Source organism: Nematostella vectensis, chromosome 2, assembly GCF_932526225.1.
Source record: "Nematostella vectensis chromosome 2, jaNemVect1.1, whole genome shotgun sequence".
NCBI classification, from domain to species: domain Eukaryota; kingdom Metazoa; phylum Cnidaria; class Anthozoa; order Actiniaria; family Edwardsiidae; genus Nematostella; species Nematostella vectensis.
In genome coordinates, this window is record NC_064035.1 from 21,234,740 (window position 1) to 21,256,191 (window position 21,452).

Here is a 21,452-nt window from a genome sequence, read left to right on the forward strand (position 1 = left end):
TGCAAGTAATGCTAGAAAATTGAGCATAGGAACTCCTCTTGTTCACCATAGCAACCTGATGTCTTGCTCGCTTCATATTCTATATTGTGAAGTTCTACACATCTGCCAATTTTCTTTTGGAAAATTGGGTGAATTCTCATTCTCCATCGTCAGACTTAATGGTATTAGTATACCTATAAAGTACACAAACTTCACATAAACTCTTCTAAACTCATAAAATCATATACTACCGCAAATTACATATTGCGTGTCAAATACTCTTTATTACTTTTAGTATTTCAGCCGACCTAGACAAATCATCCCCTTTCTTATTCTTGAACCATAACTTAGAGATGATGCAATTCCTTAGAGTGACTGCAAACATATTCACATATAAGCAAGGGTTGGCACATAATGACAGTAACAAGTTCTTAAAAATATGTATTTTGATAACAGTATCTACAAAATTTTAATATTACAAAATATAACTATGTACATATTCATCAGAAGTGATGAACTTTAATTTATAGTTAAACTCTATATTTGCTATTATTGCTGCACAATTTAACGTAACAGTCACACTATATGTTACTTGCTAAATGTTATGTATCAGGCATGCCATTACAATTGACCATAATGTCCATTAATTATTTATAAATCGCTAGGGCATGATATTTGATTTCAAATGATGGGAGCCAAAGCAATGACTTCAAGACAGATAGGGGAACTCATTGGACTTTTATGAATTCCCTTATATTTCTTCATAGTAATATATCTGAGAATGCCCCCTTGACCTGCCCTAGACGCATCTACTGTCACCCCTTTGGATCCTGGGGAGTTGCTGTAGCTTTTGTGGAGATTGTGATAGTGGGCTCAATAGGTGAGTGCTCAAAAGATTCGGCAGAGTCTCCATCTCCTTCAACAGCTTCAGTCACTGGCTCATTATTGCTATTGTCTTCTTTAGATGGCAAGTTAGGAGTTGTTGGATTCTTTGGAAATTCTTCTTCTACAGGTGAAACAAGCTTATCATCTTGCATATTGTTTTCTCCGATTATCTGACCTGATTTTGTCGAGCTTGGTCTTGAGTTTGGAGGTGGAAGTGGTGTAAAAATATCCCTCTCACCTTTTGCACTTTCCTCACCCACACAATGTGAAAATATAGAGGGATCATTAGGTTTCACATCAAAAGTCAAAACACTCTTCTTTTTCCTGCCCTTTGTATTTGTCTCTCTCTCGTGTGATGATGATGCATTTTGTGTTTTGTCTCTTCTTTGCGAATGACTTGAATGAATCTTTTTCACTGATGTGACTGAGTGATCAACATATTCAGGCTCAGAGGCTAAACTCAACAATCTTAGACGATTATCAAGGTGTTTGTTACCTTTCCTTGATACATTAGGAATTGATGGTAGGTGTGGCTGTAGCAAGTAAGTAGATGGTCTGTCAAGGTTAGCATGGCATACTATCTTTGCTATTTGATTATCATTTAGTGCTGGAGGCATCATCCGGAGGGTTTTCAAATCCTCTATTGTAAACTCCTCCAATTCACTACTGTCTCTCCCTGCGTTCATTATGTCTTTTTCTGTAAGAATATGTTTCCCCCTTAAAGGTTTAAGATCTAAATTATTATGGTGTTGTTGTCTCCTTTGTCTAGCATTCAAAGGCCGGCAGGGAAGCGAAGGTAGACCACTTTGGGCTGGTAACTCAAAATTTCGCACGTAAGGCTTTCGTCTTGGATAACTCACTTGCTTCAGCCTTTCCATGGCATTTATAAGATTGTGCTGTTCACGGTTGATAAGTTCTTCTTGAAGTTTACGGATCTTGACGAAATATGAAGTCTGTTTTTCACAGCTTGTTCTGCCATCTTGGAACCAAGACGTATCATCTTGGCTACGCCGTCTTGGAGGCGAAGACGACATGTTATTCTACCCCAAACTGACGCCAAAAAGATATCAAAAGTCTTACATTTAAGGCAGTCGCTAACTATCACAAGAAGCTTTCACGCGCTATATTTTTGTTGAAAGACAAGACAAGAAATTCAGGGATAAACGCACAAAACAAAATGGCAGACGGGTAGTAAGTAACATCGCCATAGTAACCACAGGAAACCCGCACAGCAGTACTGTCTTAACTTGGTTGTGGAATTGGCTTTATACAAAGCTTTACACAAAATGATGCATTTGTGACTGATTTATTCCCCCCATACACCTGAAAATTTAATTTATTTTTGCTTAACATCTTTATTCTAGTTACACTTTTATTTTACTATTGGGCTTCCTGTGGGCTACGGCCATATTTGGGCATAGTTACCAGGGAGATGTAGTACAACAAGTCTACTCTGCCGCCATTTTGACTTATCCCGTGTTTTGGAAGAAAATGGCATCAACAACACAAAAACTCCTATCCAATGTCTTGCTCTTTGAGGAAGTTATTTAAGGGAGCACTTACGAAACCTTTCAAGGTATTTTTACTGTAGTTTATTGCTCTTGGAAATGCGAATGCTTTTCGGAAATCTCGCTCCATTTTTCCATGGATATGATTTAACTGAAGGGAACTGAAATATTAAAAAGACGTAAACTATAGAAATAAGTTATTTGTTTTCCATATCCCTCTATACGCTTTTAACATATACCGTAGCCCATGCCAAATTGTAGATTCTATAATGTCAACTTTCATCATGACCAAATGAGTTCTTTTAAAATACAAAGGGTATGTTTGTGGGATTGTCAGGTTGTGTATAAAAGTAATCTTACTATTATCACTATATGTTTGTTGAAGACCTAAACATACTACTAAACCTACATTAGGTGATATTTTGGCTAGAATGTAGAATTCCATGTTCACTTGGATACAAATTGGCAGTGAGACTTTTAATTTTAAAGAATTTCACTATTGACTGCGTTGACACTTAGTTCAGTTTTTCTTGGTTCTTTCATGTTAATGAAATTCTCTAGAGACTGCAGAGGTTGGGGATGCTATCTCTTAAAAAGCTTTTGAAGAACATATATTCTGCAGTTGTTCCAAAATTGCACATGGCATGAAGTAACATTATTTTTTTCAATTGCAGTGTTATAATGGCGACAGTGATGAGTCGTGGTACGGCAAACTATTCCAACAATAAACTTGGGATTGAAGTCAATGATGATGTGACTTGGCAAGGGTGGGAACCAGGTGGTGAATACACCAAAAACATAGTCCTCAAGAATGTGCAAGTCAAGACACAAAAGCTCAAATACAAGTAAGGGGGCAATAAATTATAAAAGCAGTTCTTTTATTTTGATGCTTGTTAGTAACTGAATGCTGTTTGCATTACTATGTGACCACCCCATATAATAATTTTTACACTTGACCAGTAGGATTTTTCATTTATATTCCTATAAACCTGGTAATATCTATTTCAGGGGTCCTTACAAACCTGTCCTTGTGAATATCTATTTCAGGGGTCCTTCCACCAGGTTTTTCACCACCCTGTACCCCAAGCCAATTGTACTCAGCTCTGGGACAAGCTTTACTCTACCTGTCACGTTCAGACCTTTGGAGAAGGACCAATATGAAGATCAGATTGAGTTTGAAACCAATGTATGTATCTCCATGCAAGATCAGAATTTGTCCCTTTCACCAATAGCATGTGGATTCTGCTTGGCAAAACACACTGAGCTCAGCTGTTTCAGTCTGAAATTCTATACAGGACCTTGTGTATCTCTTATGGCAATTGAATCTGAAGTTTATAGCAATTGTCTGTGGTTATCAGGGAACCTGTATGGGTCTCTAGCCCTTTTAGAGGTTTCTTTCTTTGGTGAAAAATTTATTCCGTTCACTCTCTGCTGCTCCAAAAATGATAAAGAGATGTTACAGTATATGCCTATTTTTATGTTCATGGATGTTTTAAATCCAATATGTTTTATGGCTTTCCTTCATTATTCTTATTATTTTGTCAGATTGTAATCCAAATGTGTTTCAGGATGGGGCTTTTAAAATCCCCATGAGGGCAGTTCTACCAAAGGCTGATGTTACAATCCCAGAGGCAATCAACTTTAACATGTGTGCAGTGAAAGACAGCGTTGACCTCACATTTGAGGTGAAGAACACAAGGTATACAACTCATACTCTTAAATATAGATTTAAACTGTCATTTACTGTATAAAAGACAGATTTAAACTTTTATTTATTGTTTAAGATAGAGATTTCATTTACTGTATAAAATACAAATTTAAACTGCCTTGTGTTGTGTTTTTCTTCCATGGGGGAGGAGCAAGACATTATCAGACAATAGTAAGGGACTTGAATAAGCCCATGTTTGTGGGCACGGCTTGGTAGATTACAGTACCTGGCCAGATAGATTTCTTTCTTGAAAGCTCATGTGCATTCTGATGTTGAAATTTGTTGTGCTGGTGTGTTACACCTTGCATTCCCCTGTAATAGTCACATTAGAAAGGAATGAGTGGTATCAAGATAGCTACTGTTTTGAGACTTCAGCACCCTTCAAATCAGTGCGACATGTTAATTGTCTCCTGTTTTATTGACATTTGATAGGACTACTGTGTTTGGAAGATGTCTTTTTTCCTCTCTAAAACAACATTTCTGTTTCAGCGAGTTAATGAGTACATTTCATTGGGATGTTCCAAGTCCTTTCACATTTGTCCCCCTGAGTGGCACTCTTGCTCCTGGGACCACTTATCTCATCAAGGGCACATTTTCTCCCAAGGTGACAACTTAAACTACTACCAAAACCATTCAGATTTATCTTTTTTACTAGCTCAATGCCCATGAGATTGAGCAACCACTCCCTGCATTTATTTAACGTCAATGAATTGATTGATTGAATATGACTGATCTGATTGCTTAGAAAATGCAAATTAAATTCTGATAAACATCAGCAGAGATTTCAGAGTTTTTAAGGCCTGACATGGCAAATCCAAGATGTGGTGCATATAAATTTTTGACTGAGAAAAACTCTCTGTCTGAAATTGAGACACATATGTCCCTTTAGACTTAGCCCTGGGTCCCTCACCCCTCTGTCTGAAATTGAGACACATATGTCCCTTTAGACTTAGCCCTGGGTCCCTCACCCCTCTGTCCCTTTGGACACGGCCCTGGGTCCCTCACCCCTCTGTCCCTTTGGACACGGCCCTGGGTCCCTCACCCCTCTGTCCCTTTGGACACAGCCCTGGGTCATTCACCCCTCTGTCCCTTTGGACACGGCCCTGGGTCCCTCACCCCTCTGTCCCTTTAGACACGGCCCTGGGTCCCTCACCCCCTTGTCCCTTTGGACACGGCCCTGGGTCCCTCACCCCTCTGTCCCTTTGGACACGGCCCTGGGTCCCTCACCCCTCTGTCCCTTTGCACACAGCCCTGGGTCCCTCACCCCTCTGTCCCTTTGGACACGGCCCTGGGTCCCTCACCCCTCTGTCCCTTTGCACACAGCCCTGGGTCCCTCACCCCTCTGTCCCTTTGGACACAGCCCTGGGTCATTCACCCCTCTGTCCCTTTGGACACGGCCCTGGGTCCCTCACCCCTCTGTCCCTTTAGACACGGCCCTGGGTCCCTCACCCCCTTGTCCCTTTGGACACGGCCCTGGGTCCCTCACCCCTCTGTCCCTTTGGACACGGCCCTGGGTCCCTCACCCCTCTGTCCCTTTGCACACAGCCCTGGGTCCCTCACCCCTCTGTCCCTTTGGACACGGCCCTGGGTCCCTCACCCCTCTGTCCCTTTGCACACAGCCCTGGGTCCCTCACCCCTCTGTCCCTTTGGACACAGCCCTGGGTCCCTCACCCCTCTGTCCCTTTGGACACGGCCCTGGGTCCCTCACCCCCTTGTCCCTTTGGACACGGCCCTGGGTCCCTCACCCCCTTGTCCCTTTGGACACGGCCCTTGGTCCCTCACCCCTCTGTCCCTTTGGACACAGCCCTGGGTCCCTCACCCCTTTGTCCCTTTGGAGACAGCCCTGGGTCCCTCACCCCTCTGTCCCTTTGGACACGGCCCTGGGTCCCTCACCCCTCTGTCCCTTTGAACACAGCCCTGGGTCATTCACCCCTTTGTCCCTTTGGACACAGCCCTGGGTCCCTCACCCCTCTGTCCCTTTGGACACGGCCCTGGGTCCCTCACCCCTCTGTCCCTTTGGACACGGCCCTGCGTCATTCACCATTCTAGGATAAAAAGTTCCCAAAAAGGAAAAGATTGCAAGCCATTCATTGTCTCTATTTGATGCTTGCTTATTGCTGTTTTTCAGGCTGCAATGGTGTATGAAGCTGTAGCAGTTTGCAAGTACTCTCACACCCCTGACAATGTATCAGAGAAAGCCATGAAAATAGAAGGCATTGGTAAGACCTGTAAACATTGCAATCAATAGATGAATTGACACATTTTGAACCTCCTTCTTGCCAAATATGAGATGATCAAACTTGAACTATATTAGAGACGGGTAGAGTCAAAGATTTGATTGTGTATTGTACAGTAGTTGCTGTACCAGTATCAGGTAACACAACCCCCACTATTGAGCCTTCATGCATTTTCTACTCTAAAAGACAGGGCCTCTGACAGGATGTGGAAAAAATCTTCAAATTTCGCTGAAATTTCGGGTCAAAAGTTGCGGATGAACATTGAAATTTCGCGGGGAAAAATAGCAAATTTTGGGATTTTTTTAAAGGTGGTGGGTTGGTGGTGTTTTTTTGAGGGTGGGGGTGGGCAACATCTGACCTAACTGATACTAATCAGTTACTCTACAGATACTAAAAACCGCCAGGTGGTCAGGTGGGGGGGGGGGTACTCCATAAAAAAAAAAAAATAGAATGGCTATTTACCGAATCGATGAAAAGGCATTATAAATATGGTTTCATTTACAGCAACTTTTGTAATTTTGTGGTTCCTAGACTAATTACTGATAAGAATATTTTGTCTGGTTTCTTGTTTAGACGCTTGCAAATTTCTATGCAACACACAAGGAAAGCTATAATGTGCATTTCTAAAACAGTTCTATACCAATTTAATGCTTAGTTATTGCTAAGTTTTCAAACAGCAAATGCTACTCTTGTACTTTCTGGCTTCAGACATAATGGATGTTTTGACAGTGAAGACCACCCAAGTGGAAGTACCGCTTGGATCACGCACTTGAACGCCACGCTAGCTACATACACTTTTTTTTATAAGAACCTCTTTTTAACCCTTTATAGACCAGACTCCAAATCCCAAGGGTGGTCCCTATGACCAGTGCTAATTGGGGATTGCCAGGGTATCCATGCCTTCTAATTTTCTTTTCTTTATATCTCTTCCAATATACCACCAAAGTGAACACAAAAAAATACAGTGACTCACACATGTTTATTCTTTCACTTACAGCAAATATTAGTGGGAAAAGTCCACTTCATGAGCTATGAAAAATATTTGAAGAATAAAGAGTTCATTACAAAGTTTGATAATACTACAATTGTTGTTGTATACTATAACAATTTGTCAAACACACTACATTTTCAAACCTCATAATATAAAACATGTATCCTTACAATGTTGTTCAATTGGTTCAACTAGAAATCAACAGTGTAACTTCACAGAAATAAGTCAATTTCCAGGGTTTAGTGTTCATGGCAAGATTCAAATTTCGCGCCGCCATTGTGGTACGCTCCGATTCGCTCCACTCACTTCAAATAAAATGGCTCGAAACAGCCAACACAAAGCGTGACGTTGCATAAAACACATCCCCAGGTTGAGCGCTTTCTTTCCGATCCAGCAGCACAGTGCACACATCTGTTTATTGGCACTTTTACTGGGAAATGTGACTTCCCATCAACCACTTCAATCTTTGTAGAAGCACGTTTGCGCTTTCTCGACGAGTTTCCGCCGATCAACCCCTCGGTAAGTTCTAGCCGATAGTCCAGCTGTGTTATCTTCTTGTGGTTTGGGGACAAATTCCGTAGAATATGTGAATTTACCACCGCAGTCTCGAACAGAAATATAAACAAATAGCGATACCACCGGAGAGATTTGATGGGGATCTTGTAGTCTCCTCGCTTCTGGTTGGCATAGTCAAAGCCGCTCATGTGCTTGTTGTAGGTGACAACACACGGCGGCGCTGACACTTTCTCTGATGTGCCATCCTTTCCTTTCCTGTTTACAGTCTCTTGGCCTTCTGGCTGGCTTCCACTGCTTAAGAAAAAAAACGTTTTTTTTGTCTTTCCATGCTGTGGCGTGGATCCCCTGCCTTTGCATTACATAGGCATCGCCGCGATTTGTGAGTTTGGCGGACTTGACTTCAGCCGGAAACTGCTGACAGGAGCGCAAAGTATAAATGGGGACCTACACTAGGCATTTCGGTTGTAACGCTATCGTATGTGGTAACCTGGAATCTCACGTTGCGACAATGAAACAGCAATGATGCAAAAACATCCTAATGTTTTTCTTATAAATATATTTTTTGTTTGCTCTGTGATGTGCTGTACACCTTTTTTGTGTTAATACCGTGCTTTAGTTTACAGTGGATAATGGTGACCAACATATGTGATACATATGCAAGGTTTGATTTGAAAAAGAGGAATGTGAAATGAGGCTAGAACTGATTTTACGTCAGCTACACACTTGTAATGCCTGGTAGATTTTACAGCTTATGAATTGACATTATCGCAAAGTAGCGATGTAATAAGTATAAAAACAGCTGCTTTTTTCCCATTTCTTTGCGTTTTGAATCCAAAACAATCAACAATATAGTGAAAGAATACAATGCAAGTTAAGTTTAGGCATCTTGTTTGTAATGTTTGGGATTCCTGTTTGTATGACCGCAAGGTTTTCTGGGTAGCAGCAATAAACAACGAGAGTCCGCCATTACTGTTTATTCGTTTTGATCCTAAGGTTTTTCTCAAATACATTACATTTTTTGGCGACGAGGATTTCGGAAATGGCAACCTACGGCAAAATAGACGAATTCGACAGAGATTCTGATTCATGGGAACAGTATATCGAGCGTCTAAACTTCTATTTTGAAGCAAATGGAGTAACTACGTCTGACGATGACTTGAAAATACGCCGTGCAATCCTCCTCAGTTCGGTAGGGAAACAAACCTACAAATTAATGTCTGATCTGCTGGCCCCAGCGAAACCTGGAGAGAAATCTTATGCTGACTTGTGCACCTTGGTAAAGAGCCATTTCAACCCAAAACCGAGTGAAAGCGTGCAACGGCACAAGTTCAATAACCGTTTCAGATTGAGCGGGGAGAACGTGTCTGACTTTGTAGCGGCTCTACGAAACATGGCAGAATACTGCAATTTTGGTGGCAGTCTGGAAAATATGCTGCGTGATCGTCTGGTGTCTGGAATTAACAATGAAAGAATCCAAAGGCGTTTGCTATCAGAAGAGAACTTAACTTTCAAAAAAGCTTACGACATTGCTTCGTCTATGGAAACGACCGCACAGCACATGGCCGATCTTCAATCTGCTCCTTCTACGTTAAGTTCAACGTCTGCATCTGTAAAAAAGGTCAGTTCTTCGCCCTTACCGCGTTCTAAAAGCGAAAATAAAGAGTGTTATCGTTGTGGGAAAAATCACCACCCGTCAAAATGTCGTTTCAAGGAGGCCACGTGCCATTATTGTAAAAAGAAAGGACATATTGTTGCCAAATGTCTCAAAAAAGCAAAAAAGTCGTCCGAGACAACCAAGCCAAATTCAAACCACCATCCAAAACAAGGGAAACCAGCAATTCATGTCCTGGATACTGATAAAGAAATAGAAGATGAAGATATATATCCATTGTTTGCTGTCAGTCAAGGCAACCGCCAAAATCCGTATTTAGTAGATGTTGAATTAAATGGTCTTAAAGTTCAAATGGAACTGGACACTGGTGCATCACTTTCAGTAATCGGAGAGGACATTTTTGATCAATTGAAGAACATTGAGGGTTCATCTCTCAATCTGCAAGATACCAAGCTAACCTTGAAAACATACACCGGGGAGACAATTCCAGTTTTAGGAAAGCTTGTAGTGGAAGTCAAGTACAAGGACTTCTTTGAACACTTGCCAGTTATAGTTGTACAAGGCAAGGTGCCCAGTCTCTTTGGACGAGATTGGTTACAACATGTTAAGTTGTCATGGCCAGAGATTTTCCTAGTTCAAGTTGTATCCCCTGATGTGTCTGACCTGCTAAAGAAACATGAAAATTTATTCAAGGAAGGACTAGGGACAATTCAAGGAGTGAAAGCAAAGATATACGTTGATCATCAAGCCAAACCCAAGTACTTCAAACCTCGCACGGTAGAATATGCACGACGTCAGAAGGTAGAGAGAGAATTGGACCGTTTGTTAGAAGAAGGAACAATTCGTCCAGTTCAATTTTCGGAATGGGCAACACCCATTGTGCCCATTGTCAAATCTGATGAGTCTATACGCATTTGTGGAGACTTCAAAGTTACTTTGAACCAAGTTAGCAAACTTGACAATTACCCAATTCCTAAAACAGAGGATCTGCTAGCTCAACTTGGAGGTGGAGTGCAGTTTACAAAACTAGATCTGAGTCAAGCTTATCAACAACTTGAGTTAGATGAAGAATCAAAGAAGTACACCACTATCACCACTCATAAAGGCCTATTTGAGTACAATAGACTGTGCTACGGCATTGCCTCAGCCCCTGGGATTTTCCAACGCACAATGGAAAATTTACTGCAGGGTATTCCGAATGTTGTAGTACGAATAGATGATATTCTCATTGCCGGGAAGACATCAGCAGATCATCTCAAAAGTCTAACAGAAGTCCTGTCACGTCTGGACAAAGCTGGCGTCCGTCTTAAACGTTCGAAGTGCATTTTTCAAGCACCTGAAGTCACTTACCTGGGACACCGCATAGACAAAGATGGTATCCACCCCCTTGACGAGAAAATCAAAGCAATTCAAGAGTCACCGAGACCTTCTAATCTGAAAGAACTGCAAGCCTTTTTAGGCATGCTTAACTATTACGCTTGTTACATACCTAACATCACTACAATACTATCTCCTTTACATCAGCTGTTAGTCAAAGACACACCTTGGAACTGGAGTGAAGCACATGAAAAATCTTGGAACCAAGCCAAGTCCACACTTCACTCTTCACAACTTCTAGTGCATTACAGCTTGGAAAGAGAGTTAACCCTTGCTTGTGACGCATCACCATATGGTCTTGGTTGTGTTATTTCACATGTGATGGATGATGGGACTGAACGTCCTATTTCATATGCCTCACGTACTCTGTCCCCAGCCGAAAAGAACTATTCACAGCTCGACAAAGAGGCAGCAGCCATCATGTTCGGGGTGAGGAAGTTCCACTCATACTTATATGGACGGAGTTTTACCATCTACACTGATCACAAACCCCTGCTGGGTCTGCTACAGTCAACTAAACAAATACCGACCTCAGCCTCACCACGCATATTGAGGTGGGCGGTATTCCTGTCAGGCTACTCATACACTTTAGTATATCGAGAAGGCCAGAAAAATGGTAATGCCGATGGCCTGAGCCGGCTGCCATTGCCAAATGAAACCAGAAATGTTCCAGTGCCTGGCGACATTATGTTTGTAATGAATCATCTTGAAGTCAACACACCCGTTAAAGTCAAGGACATTGAGCGTTGGACCTCAAAAGATCCTATTCTTAGTGCAGTACGACACCAAGTAATGTCCGGTTGGCCCAATTCAAATGATCGCATTGAGTTCAAGCCCTACTCTGATAGAAAGCACCAACTTAGCTGTCAGGATGGCTGTCTACTCTGGGGCTCTCGCGTAGTCATTCCTCCTCAAGGAAGAGTCAAGCTTCTCCAGGAACTACATGATGGACATCCTGGAATGGTTCGCATGAAAATGTTAGCCCGAAGCTATTTCTGGTGGCCTGGCCTGGACGCGGATATTGAGCAAAAGGTGAAAGATTGCACAAGCTGCCAAAGTAATGCTAAGGCACCTTCTACTGCACCCCTACATCCGTGGGAGTGGCCGTCTAGACCTTGGTCTCGCATACATATTGACTATGCAGGACCTTTCGAAGGACACATGTTCCTGGTGATCGGTGATGCCTATAGTAAGTGGATTGAGGTATTCAAGACAAACTCCAGTACTGCTGCAGTAACCATCCAGAAGTTAAGAGAATGCTTCTCAGTACATGGACTGCCTGATATCATTGTATCTGATAATGCAACTGCCTTCATAGGTGAAGAATTTGCCCTTTTTATGTCTGAGAATGGCATAAAACACATCACTTCAGCACCTAAACACCCAGCATCCAATGGATTTGCTGAAAGATATGTTCGCACTTTCAAGGAAACAATGAAGAAGATGGGAGGGGAAAAGGAAAACTTAGACACGAAGTTAAGCAGATTTCTACTAAGCTATCGTACCACACCTCATGCAACCACTGGTAAAACACCTGGTGAGCTATTAATGAACCGGAAGCTGAAGACGCGCTTGGACCTGGTAAACCCCCTTAGTCAGGACACAATTCGCACTCGTGTAGAAGATAAACAGCTCGCACAGAAGAAACAACACGACAATCTAGTGCCACTCAGAGAATTTCAAGTGAATGACCCAGTATTTGTCAAGAATTTTTCATATGGTCCAAAGTGGTTATGTGGAACAATTATTCAACAGTCAGGACCGGTTTCGTATGTCGTTCAACTCAGTTCAGGTGGAGTGTTTCGACGACATGTTGACCATCTTCGCCTGAGGACAAGCACACCCACAGTCGCCAATGATCTTCAGAGTTCAACAGAATTGGCCCAAGTTCCAATGCAAACAACTGTACCCAAGCAGATTCCAGAGGAATTTAAGGAACCTGAGATCACAGTTCCAGAACCTTCATTGGAACCGAAGAAGACAGAGCTTCCAGCTTCTGAACCTGCAAGTACTCTGCGAAGAAGTACTCGACTCAAAACCACACCTACTCACCTCAAAGACTATGTATGTTAATTTTAAGCAGCATATCACACACTGTGTACATTTTTCCGGATCTGATGGATTGACAACTTGTCAAGAACTTGTCATGGACATTGTTGTTGTTTTTTACTTATTGACATGTTGTGTGTATAAATTTGATAGTTTTACTGGCCTCAGCAAGCAAGTATCTTTTAGTTGTAAACTTGGGTGGGGCAGTATGTAATGTTTGGGATTCCTGTTTGTATGACCACAAGGTTTTCTGGGTAGCAGCAATAAACAACGAGAGTCCGCCATTACTGTTTATTCGTTTTGATCCTAAGGTTTTTCTCAAATACATTACATTGTTTTTGCTTAATTTCTTGAAAGAACAAAAAAATCGCAGAAAATCGGCTCAGGATGGTCTAGGTTGCGAATCTGCATCTCCGCATCCTGTCAGAGGCCCTGAAAAGACTTGTGCTTAACAAATATCTGGATTGAGATTAAGTCTGTGTTTTTTTTTGTTTCCCAGGTAAGTTCCCCCATCTTATTGTAAGTAGGAGTCCAGGTGCAAAGGCCTTTTCTGAAAATGAGGACAGGACTGGTCAGGTCACAGTAGACTTTGGCTCTGTACCAATACAGACCACCAAAACCAAGTGGATTGAGCTACAAAATGTATCTCCAGTAAGTCCAATATCTGTACAATACCACTATAAAACATATGCACATATGTGTTCTTGAAATTGTTCGGGAATTTTGTTGGTAGATTTATTACTAATAGATAACTTTCTTTTATTCTTTTGCAGGTAAATGCTCCATTCCAAATCCTACAGCCGTCATATGAGGGTAACATTGACACAGTGTTCACGTGTTCACACTACCATGGTGTGGTAGGTGCTAACAGCGCAACCAAAATCAAGGTGAGTCTGCTGTACATTTATATCCATTTTTTCTGTAAAGCAATCAAGAACGAAGCACATTTCAAGTGTGTTGTATTCTGCTCCACCTTTCAGATTTCCTATAGCCCTCACACACCAAGCCAGCAATCTGTAGACTACCTTGAAGTTGTTGCCCTGGGTGCAACTAATTGCTCTCTGATCAAGTGCAAGGGGACTTGTAAAGGTGACACTTCTAATACAAGATGTATTGATTTGGTCCACAAAATAAGATCCAAGCAAGAGAAGACCAAATGTCTATTTGTATCTTGCTTGGCCACTTTTGTCCTAATAATAATAACTTGTATCTTCCTAAACTGCTTTTCTATTAATAAGTGCTGCTGATTCCAGGTCCTGAAGTCTGTCTTGACACTGATTGTCTGGACTTCACTGTTGTGGAGAGTGGAAAGCAAATTGCAAGAACTTTTAAAGTGGTCAACAACTCTGCTGTCCCTGCAGCGTTCCAGGTAGTACATTAAGCTCAGTTTATTAAGCTCAGTTCATTAAGCTCAGTTTATTAAGCTCAGTTTGTTAAGCTCAGTTCATTAAGCTCAGTTCATTAAGCTAAGCTCAGTTTATTCATTAAGCTTATTTGGGCCTGGATATTTAGTGAAATCCCATAGAAATAGACTACCTCAAAAGTGCTTGTACTTAGTTTCTTTTGTGTTTTTATTTCAGTTCCTTATTGACTGTGCACAGAGTGTATTCAAGTTGAACTCCACTTGTGGTTGTATCCCTGGAGGAGAATCCAAGACTATTATAGCCTACTTTACCCCCGCTAAGCCAATCAACTACTATCGGCAGCTTGTTTGTCTTGTTCAGAATCAGGTAGGTGTTCCATGCAATTGTGTTTATTGATTATTTCGTTGTTTACTTGGTTCTATTTCAGATTATGTGATTTCTCACATTTTTTCTCTCTTTCTGTTAGTTTACTAACACTAAGGAGCCCTGCTAACTAAAACTAGAGGCCACTGCCACGCCCCTACTTTTCATATCCTTTATTATTATGGGCACAGGCCCCCTGACCCCTAAATGGCACTACTCTCTGACCATGACATGGTATTTTACTTCCTAGGATCCATTATTTGTTGATTTGATAGGAACTTGTCATACAGAGCAAGTAAAACCTGGTAAGATATACCTGGTAAGGTAATACTTTTTCTAAAGTTTGATATACTTAATTCATATATTATCTTGTTTCATTGTTCCAGCTCCTTTGCGTAAAAAACATTTGGAAAGATTCAGGATCAACGAGAGCCGTGGACTCACAAGAATCCCCCCAGAGGTTTGCTATAATTCTACCTATGGCACAGTGCATGGCCCTATTTATGGACAGCACATACCTAGTAACAGTCACATTGCATAGGAAAACACAATATATATTTAAAAAAATGGAAATTAGGCTCTTTAAGTTTTAAAGCAAAGAAACAGTAACACTTAGACTAAAGCTTTATTTGTTTGCTCGACTTCCATCTCTTGAAAAAACTTGTCAAGGGGCCATAATCATTCTTCCCTGTGCATCATTAGCTTCGACAGGACGTCATCCTCGTGTCATTCTGAGATTTGAACACCATCAGGGTGACCACCATGAACTATTAACATAACATAATATTAACATAATAATAATAACCCTGCTTATTGTTAATATCATTAATGACTTAGTACATATTGACACCAAGCCTTTCCATCTAGCAACTGAACAACTTGCTTTTGGAAAAGAAGTTACGACTGGACGAACAGGGAGCTGTGGAGCCAATAGAGGTAAAGCCAATCACAGCAAGGAGATCTTGGGAGTTTAAATATTGCCTTGGTTATGACCATATTGCCTTGGTTATGACCATATTGCCTTGGTTATGACTATATTAGCTTGGGTATGTCCATATTACCCTGGTTTTGACCGTTTTACCCTGGTTATGACCATCTTACCTTGGTTATGACCATATTACCTACCGCCTGCTGCCAGGGCCTAATGAAACCCCTGGTTATGACTATATTACCCTGGTTATGACCATATTACCTTGGTTATCAGGGCTTTCATTAACTTTCAGCATAAGTAGGGGGTGGAAGTTATTTTATCTTTTTAGTTCAAATAAAACTTAAGCTGACTTTTTTAAAAAAGTAGCAGTCGCTCGGTGGAAACAAACATTGTTCTCTACAGGAAAACTAAACTCCTCCCATTTTTTCTCTTTTTTATGTTATGTGTACCTGTTTGTCTTGCTCATCCTGTGTTTGTTATTTCTGAAATTATCATAACTTTTATTGTAACTATTATTTAAGCTGAACCCGCCTAGATTAGCCTGTTCTACTAGCGGGTGAGCTTTGTCATGGCCATGTTACCTTTGTCATGACCATGTTACCTTTGTCATGACCATGTTACCTTTATCATGGCCATGTTACCTTTGTCATGGCCATGTTACCTTTGTCATGGCCATGTTACCTTTGTCATGACCATTTTACCTTTGTCATGACCATGTTACCTTTGTCATGACCATGTTACCTTTGTCATGGCCATGTTACCTTTGTCATGGCCATGTTACCTTTGTCATGGCCATGTTACCTTTGTCATGACCATTTTACCTTTGTCACGGCCATGTTACCTTTGTCAGGACCATGTTACCTTTGTCATGACCATGTTACCTTTGTCATGGCCATGTTACCTTTGTCATGGCCATGTTACCTTTGTCATGGCCATGTTACCTTTGTCATGGCCATGTTACCTTTGTCATGACCATTTTACCTTTGTCATGACCATTTTGCCTTGATTATGTCTATGGCTACTGGCTGGGTTAGCCTGAGAAGATGTTTTAGCAGAAAAATCAACTAGTATTCACAAAATAAGCTATTGCTCCCATTGATAAGTTTGTTAATAATCTTCTTTTGATCGCAGGGTGTCAGTGCTGGTGATTGCCGTAAGTCACACCCTAAGCTGAGTCGTGTGGAACAGCTGTTTAATGATGGTAGCTATGGTGACACTGTAAGTATTAAAAAGTACATCTTGAAGTACTTCAAGGAACCATAAAGTACACTTTTACAGAGCACAAATGAATAAACCAATCCAGTGTACAAGCTCTGTACAAAATACATTTTTTGATGTATAAAAAAGGTCATCAGCAACAGTGGAACATGCATGCCTTGTACCACCAATAAGCAATATATATATTTTTTATATATTTTTTTTAATAATAAAAAGCATTGTTTTGGTGTGTATAGGTGGTGACCTTCCCTCATGTCAGCCTTGATATCAACTGCATGGAGTTTGGCAGGGTCCCGCATGTCAGAGTTGAACAAAAGGTAATTAGGAAGACTGTATTCCAGCCCAGTACTGTCATCTATACTACTTTCATCATTGAAATTGATGCTGTTTCTCTTCCTTTTTCCCTCCTAGACGGTCAATATAACAAATCACACCAAAGGGAAGATTGTATGCACTTGGATGCAGGGCAAGTGATTTATTAGGGGAGTCCGGGGAACAGCTTGTTCTTACTTTCTACTTGCATTCTATATCCATACACACATATATACTACTAATCATCTTATATCCATACACACATATATACAACTAATTATCTATATCCATGCAGACATATAAACTACTAATAATCTATATCCATATATATATATATATATATATATATATATATATATATATATATATATATATATATATATATAAAATGATGGTTGAAGGCTTTCATAGAAAGTGCTCAATACTCGAAAGTAGAGCGGTGTATAGTGTTGGTTTGAGAAAAATACAAACTACATAGGTTTCCTAATCATCTAAATCCACACACATATATACTACTAATCATCTTATATCCATACACACATATATACAACTAATTATCTATATCCACACACATCTATACTACTAATAATCTATATCCATACACACATATATATACTACTAATCATCTATATCCACACACATATATACTACTAATCATCTATATCCATACACAGACATATACTACTAATCATCTATATCCACACACATTATACTACTAATCATCTATATCCATGCACACACATATTAATCATAGCAGTCTTTATATTCTTGCTAATTCCCTTATGTGGCTATAGACAGGGCTTCTGGAATTACGCGCTTGTGCGGAAGCGCGTAATTTGGCTTTCTCCACGTAATCCACAAATTTCTGCGTAATCCTGCATAATTTGGCTAAATTTTGAAAGACAAAACATTTATTAAGTGCACAGCTGATGTGTTCTTTTAGGGTTCTTACCTCTATTTCTCGTAAAAAAAGACATTTTTCGTAAGAGTGCAATATTTCGAACTGAATTTCGAAAAACAAATAAAATGACTAGGCATTCTTTGCTAAACCGCGAAGGCCTAGGACTAATAATAAAATACCTTTTTTAATTGGCTGGTGGCTAGGAGCCAATGAAAACTCGCCTAAGATATTTTTGCGCAAAAAATAAACCTTTTCAAGTTATTTCGTGCTTTCCTTCGGTACAAAATGTAGTTTTGGCGTAGCAGTTGATATTCCATGTAATTTAGCACGTAATTCAGTAAACAATCCCGCAAAATTTTGATTTTGAAAGAAAAATGTATTGCAAAATCCAGCGTAATTTAGCGCGTAATGACTGATTTTCCGCATAATTTAGCGCGTAATTTAGCAAAGGATCCCGCGTAATTTTGAGTTTTTCTCCACGTAATCCCAGAAGCCCTGAATAGATACCAAGGGTGTGTTCTCTTTATAGCATGAGTATTTCTTGCTAATTCTCTTATGTGGCTATAGATACCAAGGGTGTGTTCTCAGTCAGCCCCGAGGAGTGTGACATCCTCCCATTGAAGACCGCCTCCTTTAGAGTGACATTTAGACCAGTAAGACCCCACTGCTCTACACTTTTACAAGAATACTCTTGTTATAGTACTGAATGAGCTCCTTACAGTCTCATTTATACTCCATATGTATAGACAAATAGTTATGTGACTTAGTTTAACCTGTGGTTTTGCCTGTTCTACTTCCCTGCTTGTGTGTTTGTACTCATGGGAAGCCAGAGTCTGATTTTTCTACTGCTTCACTGCAACTAGTGTGTCACACACAGTATATATGTTTTAAATGTTACATAACCAAAATTAAACATCTTAGGGAGTCCTAAGGTAGACTAGGCAATTGCTAAAAAAGGCAACTAAAGAAAATCTTCCTTAACAGAAGACATGGTTGTTTTACTTTTATATTTTTTGCATTGCATGTGGAATACATGGCAGAAATCTTGCAATCTCTACATTAATTGATCTGGATATTTTTAGTGGGCATGATATGCTTACTCTAATAGCTTATAATCTCATTTATAATCTATTTGGTATCAATCGCTCGTATCAATCGTATCAATGTTGAGCTACCAAAAGTGCAAAAGTTAAAAATTTTTGTGAACATTACACTCCCCTTTTCTCCCATTTTCACCCTCTTTGTTTTCCAGAATGCTGCAAATCAGTTTTTCAGTGCACAGTTGGAATGTTTTGCTTCCTACAAGGTATGCAATAGCCAGTTGTTGGTAATTTCTAGAGTTGAAGAATAAGGAATTAACAATCAGCAGCAAAAGAAGGAAGAATATGGTCTCATGAACCTATTTTTTAGCCAAATATACTCTCACACATTTACTATAACTAGAAAGACTACAGCCACATCGTAAAAATGATGTGCAATATGCCAAGGGGTGCGTAGGCGTGGTACAAACTTAATAAATGGAAGGCCATAGACTAGGGTCTGCGTAGGCATGGTTAAAACTTAAAAGAAGTGCCATAGGCCAGGGTCAGGGTAGGCCTGGTAAAAACTTAATAAAAGAAGTGCCATAGGCTAGGGTCTGGGTAGGCGTGGTAAAAACTTAATAAAAAAGTGCCATAGGCCAGGGTCTGGGTAGGCGTGGTAAAAACTTAATAAAAGAAGTGCCATAGGCCAGGCTCTGGGTAGGTGTGGTAAAAACTTAATAAAAGAAGTGCCATAGGCCAGGGTCTGGGTAGGCGTGGTAAAAACTTAATAAAAGTGCCATAGGCCAGGGTCTGGGTAGGCGTGGTAAAAACTTAATAAAAGAAGTGCCATAGGCCAGGGTCTGGGTAGGCGTGGTAAAAACTTAATAAAAGAAGTGCCATAGGCCAGGGTCTGGGTAGGCGTGGTAAAAACTTAATAAAAGAAGTGCCATAGGCCGGGGTCTGGCTAGGCATGGTAAAAACTTAATAAAAGAAGTGCCATAGGCCAGGGTCTGGGTAGGCGTGGTAAAAACTTAATAAAAGAAGTGCCATAGCCCAGAGTCTGGGTAGGCGTGGTAAAAACGTAATTAAAGAAGTGCCATAGGCCGGGGTCTGGCTAGGTATGGTAAAAACTTAATAAAAGAAGTGCCATAGGCCAGGGTCTGGGTAGGCATGGCCATCAAGGGGTTGTTACTGTACATGTTTACTTTTGTTTACCATATGTTGACTGTTTAGTTTTGTTTACTGAATGCTTGCTGTTTACTGCATGTTTAACCACAGGGTATGTAGGATTATTGTGATGACCCTTATTTGTGTTGTGTGGTTTTATTTGTGTCAGAGTATGCGAGATTATCGTCTCGTTGAGGACAATACATTCTGCCCTCCATGGTGCTTAACTCTAAACTCGACAGGTAAGGACCAATTGAAACAGCGATCACATATTGAAAAATATAAAAAAAACACGAGCATTGAAAACAAAAACATTGACAACAAAAACATTAAATACAAAATTATTTAAAACAGAAACATTGTCATAATAGAACATGGTTTTGGTATACAATGTACAACATCACATCTATATATAATGATCTAATAACAACCATAGAAACCTTTCTCCTACATGCTAATACGACCATAGGAACCTTTCTCCTACATGCTAATACCACCATAGGAACCTTTCTCCTACATGCTAATACGGCCATAGGAACCTTTCTCCTACATGCTAATACGACCATAGGAACCTTTCTCCCACATGCTAATACGACCATAGGAACCTTTCTCCTACATGCTAATACGGCCATAGGAACCTTTCTCCTACATGCTAATATGACCATAGGAACCTTTCTCCTACATGCTAATATGACCATAGGAACCTTTCTCCTACGTACATGCTAATACGACCATAGAAACCTTTCTCCTACATGCTAATACGACCATAGGAACCTTTCTCCTACATGCTAATATGACCATAGGAACCTTTCTCCTACATGCTAATACGACCATAGGAACCTTTTTCCCACATGCTAATACGACCATAGGAACCTTTCTCCTACATGCTAATACGACCATAGGAACCTTTCTCCTACATGCTAATACCACCATAGGAACCTTTCTCCCACATGCTAATACCACCATAGGAACCTTTCTCCTACATGCTAATACGACCATAGGAACCTTTCTCCTACATGCTAATACGACCGTAGGAACCTGTCTCTTACATGCTAATACAACCATAGGAACCTTTCTCCTACATGCTAATACGACCATAGGAACCTTTCTCCTACATGCTAATACGACCATAGGAACCTTTCTCCTACATGCTAATATGACCATAGGAACCTTTCTCCTACATGCTAATACGACCATAGGAACCTTTCTCCTACATGCTAATACTACCATAGGAACCTTTCTCCTACATGCTAATATGACCATAGGAACCTTTCTCCTACATGCTAATACGACCATAGGAACCTTTCTCCTA

At 40.5% G+C, this 21,452-nt stretch overlaps 3 protein-coding genes across 3 annotated transcripts in view; 2 read left to right on the forward strand and 1 right to left on the reverse strand.

The window, feature by feature from the left end:
- Positions 1 to 243: 243 nt before the first annotated feature.
- LOC5513648 lies at positions 244 to 2,175 on the reverse strand. Its single transcript, XM_001633834.3, has one exon. It carries the CDS (start codon positions 1,896 to 1,898, stop codon positions 795 to 797), a length of 1,104 nt encoding a protein of 367 aa, XP_001633884.1. The 5' UTR covers positions 1,899 to 2,175; the 3' UTR covers positions 244 to 794.
- A 106-nt stretch (positions 2,176 to 2,281) lies between these two features.
- The window catches only part of LOC5513193 (cilia- and flagella-associated protein 65), a 45,096-nt gene continuing 25,925 nt past the window's right edge, over positions 2,282 to 21,452 (forward strand). The window contains exons 1-20 of the mRNA XM_048723322.1: positions 2,282 to 2,440; positions 3,047 to 3,217; positions 3,420 to 3,558; positions 3,941 to 4,071; positions 4,570 to 4,684; positions 6,209 to 6,299; positions 13,362 to 13,513; positions 13,636 to 13,749; positions 13,843 to 13,951; positions 14,116 to 14,231; positions 14,443 to 14,592; positions 14,840 to 14,894; positions 14,976 to 15,049; positions 15,457 to 15,525; positions 16,652 to 16,738; positions 16,975 to 17,055; positions 17,150 to 17,204; positions 18,519 to 18,604; positions 19,204 to 19,257; positions 20,310 to 20,382. Of these exons, the coding sequence (XP_048579279.1) occupies positions 3,054 to 3,217; positions 3,420 to 3,558; positions 3,941 to 4,071; positions 4,570 to 4,684; positions 6,209 to 6,299; positions 13,362 to 13,513; positions 13,636 to 13,749; positions 13,843 to 13,951; positions 14,116 to 14,231; positions 14,443 to 14,592; positions 14,840 to 14,894; positions 14,976 to 15,049; positions 15,457 to 15,525; positions 16,652 to 16,738; positions 16,975 to 17,055; positions 17,150 to 17,204; positions 18,519 to 18,604; positions 19,204 to 19,257; positions 20,310 to 20,382 (1,915 nt within the window). The 5' untranslated portion in view covers positions 2,282 to 2,440; positions 3,047 to 3,053. The remainder of the gene's footprint in view (positions 2,441 to 3,046; positions 3,218 to 3,419; positions 3,559 to 3,940; positions 4,072 to 4,569; positions 4,685 to 6,208; positions 6,300 to 13,361; positions 13,514 to 13,635; positions 13,750 to 13,842; positions 13,952 to 14,115; positions 14,232 to 14,442; positions 14,593 to 14,839; positions 14,895 to 14,975; positions 15,050 to 15,456; positions 15,526 to 16,651; positions 16,739 to 16,974; positions 17,056 to 17,149; positions 17,205 to 18,518; positions 18,605 to 19,203; positions 19,258 to 20,309; positions 20,383 to 21,452) is intronic.
- LOC125560917 (uncharacterized protein K02A2.6-like) lies at positions 8,747 to 13,030 on the forward strand. Its single transcript, XM_048723323.1, has one exon. The coding sequence runs from the start codon at positions 8,864 to 8,866 to the stop codon at positions 12,884 to 12,886; it is 4,023 nt and encodes a 1,340-aa protein (XP_048579280.1). The 5' UTR covers positions 8,747 to 8,863; the 3' UTR covers positions 12,887 to 13,030.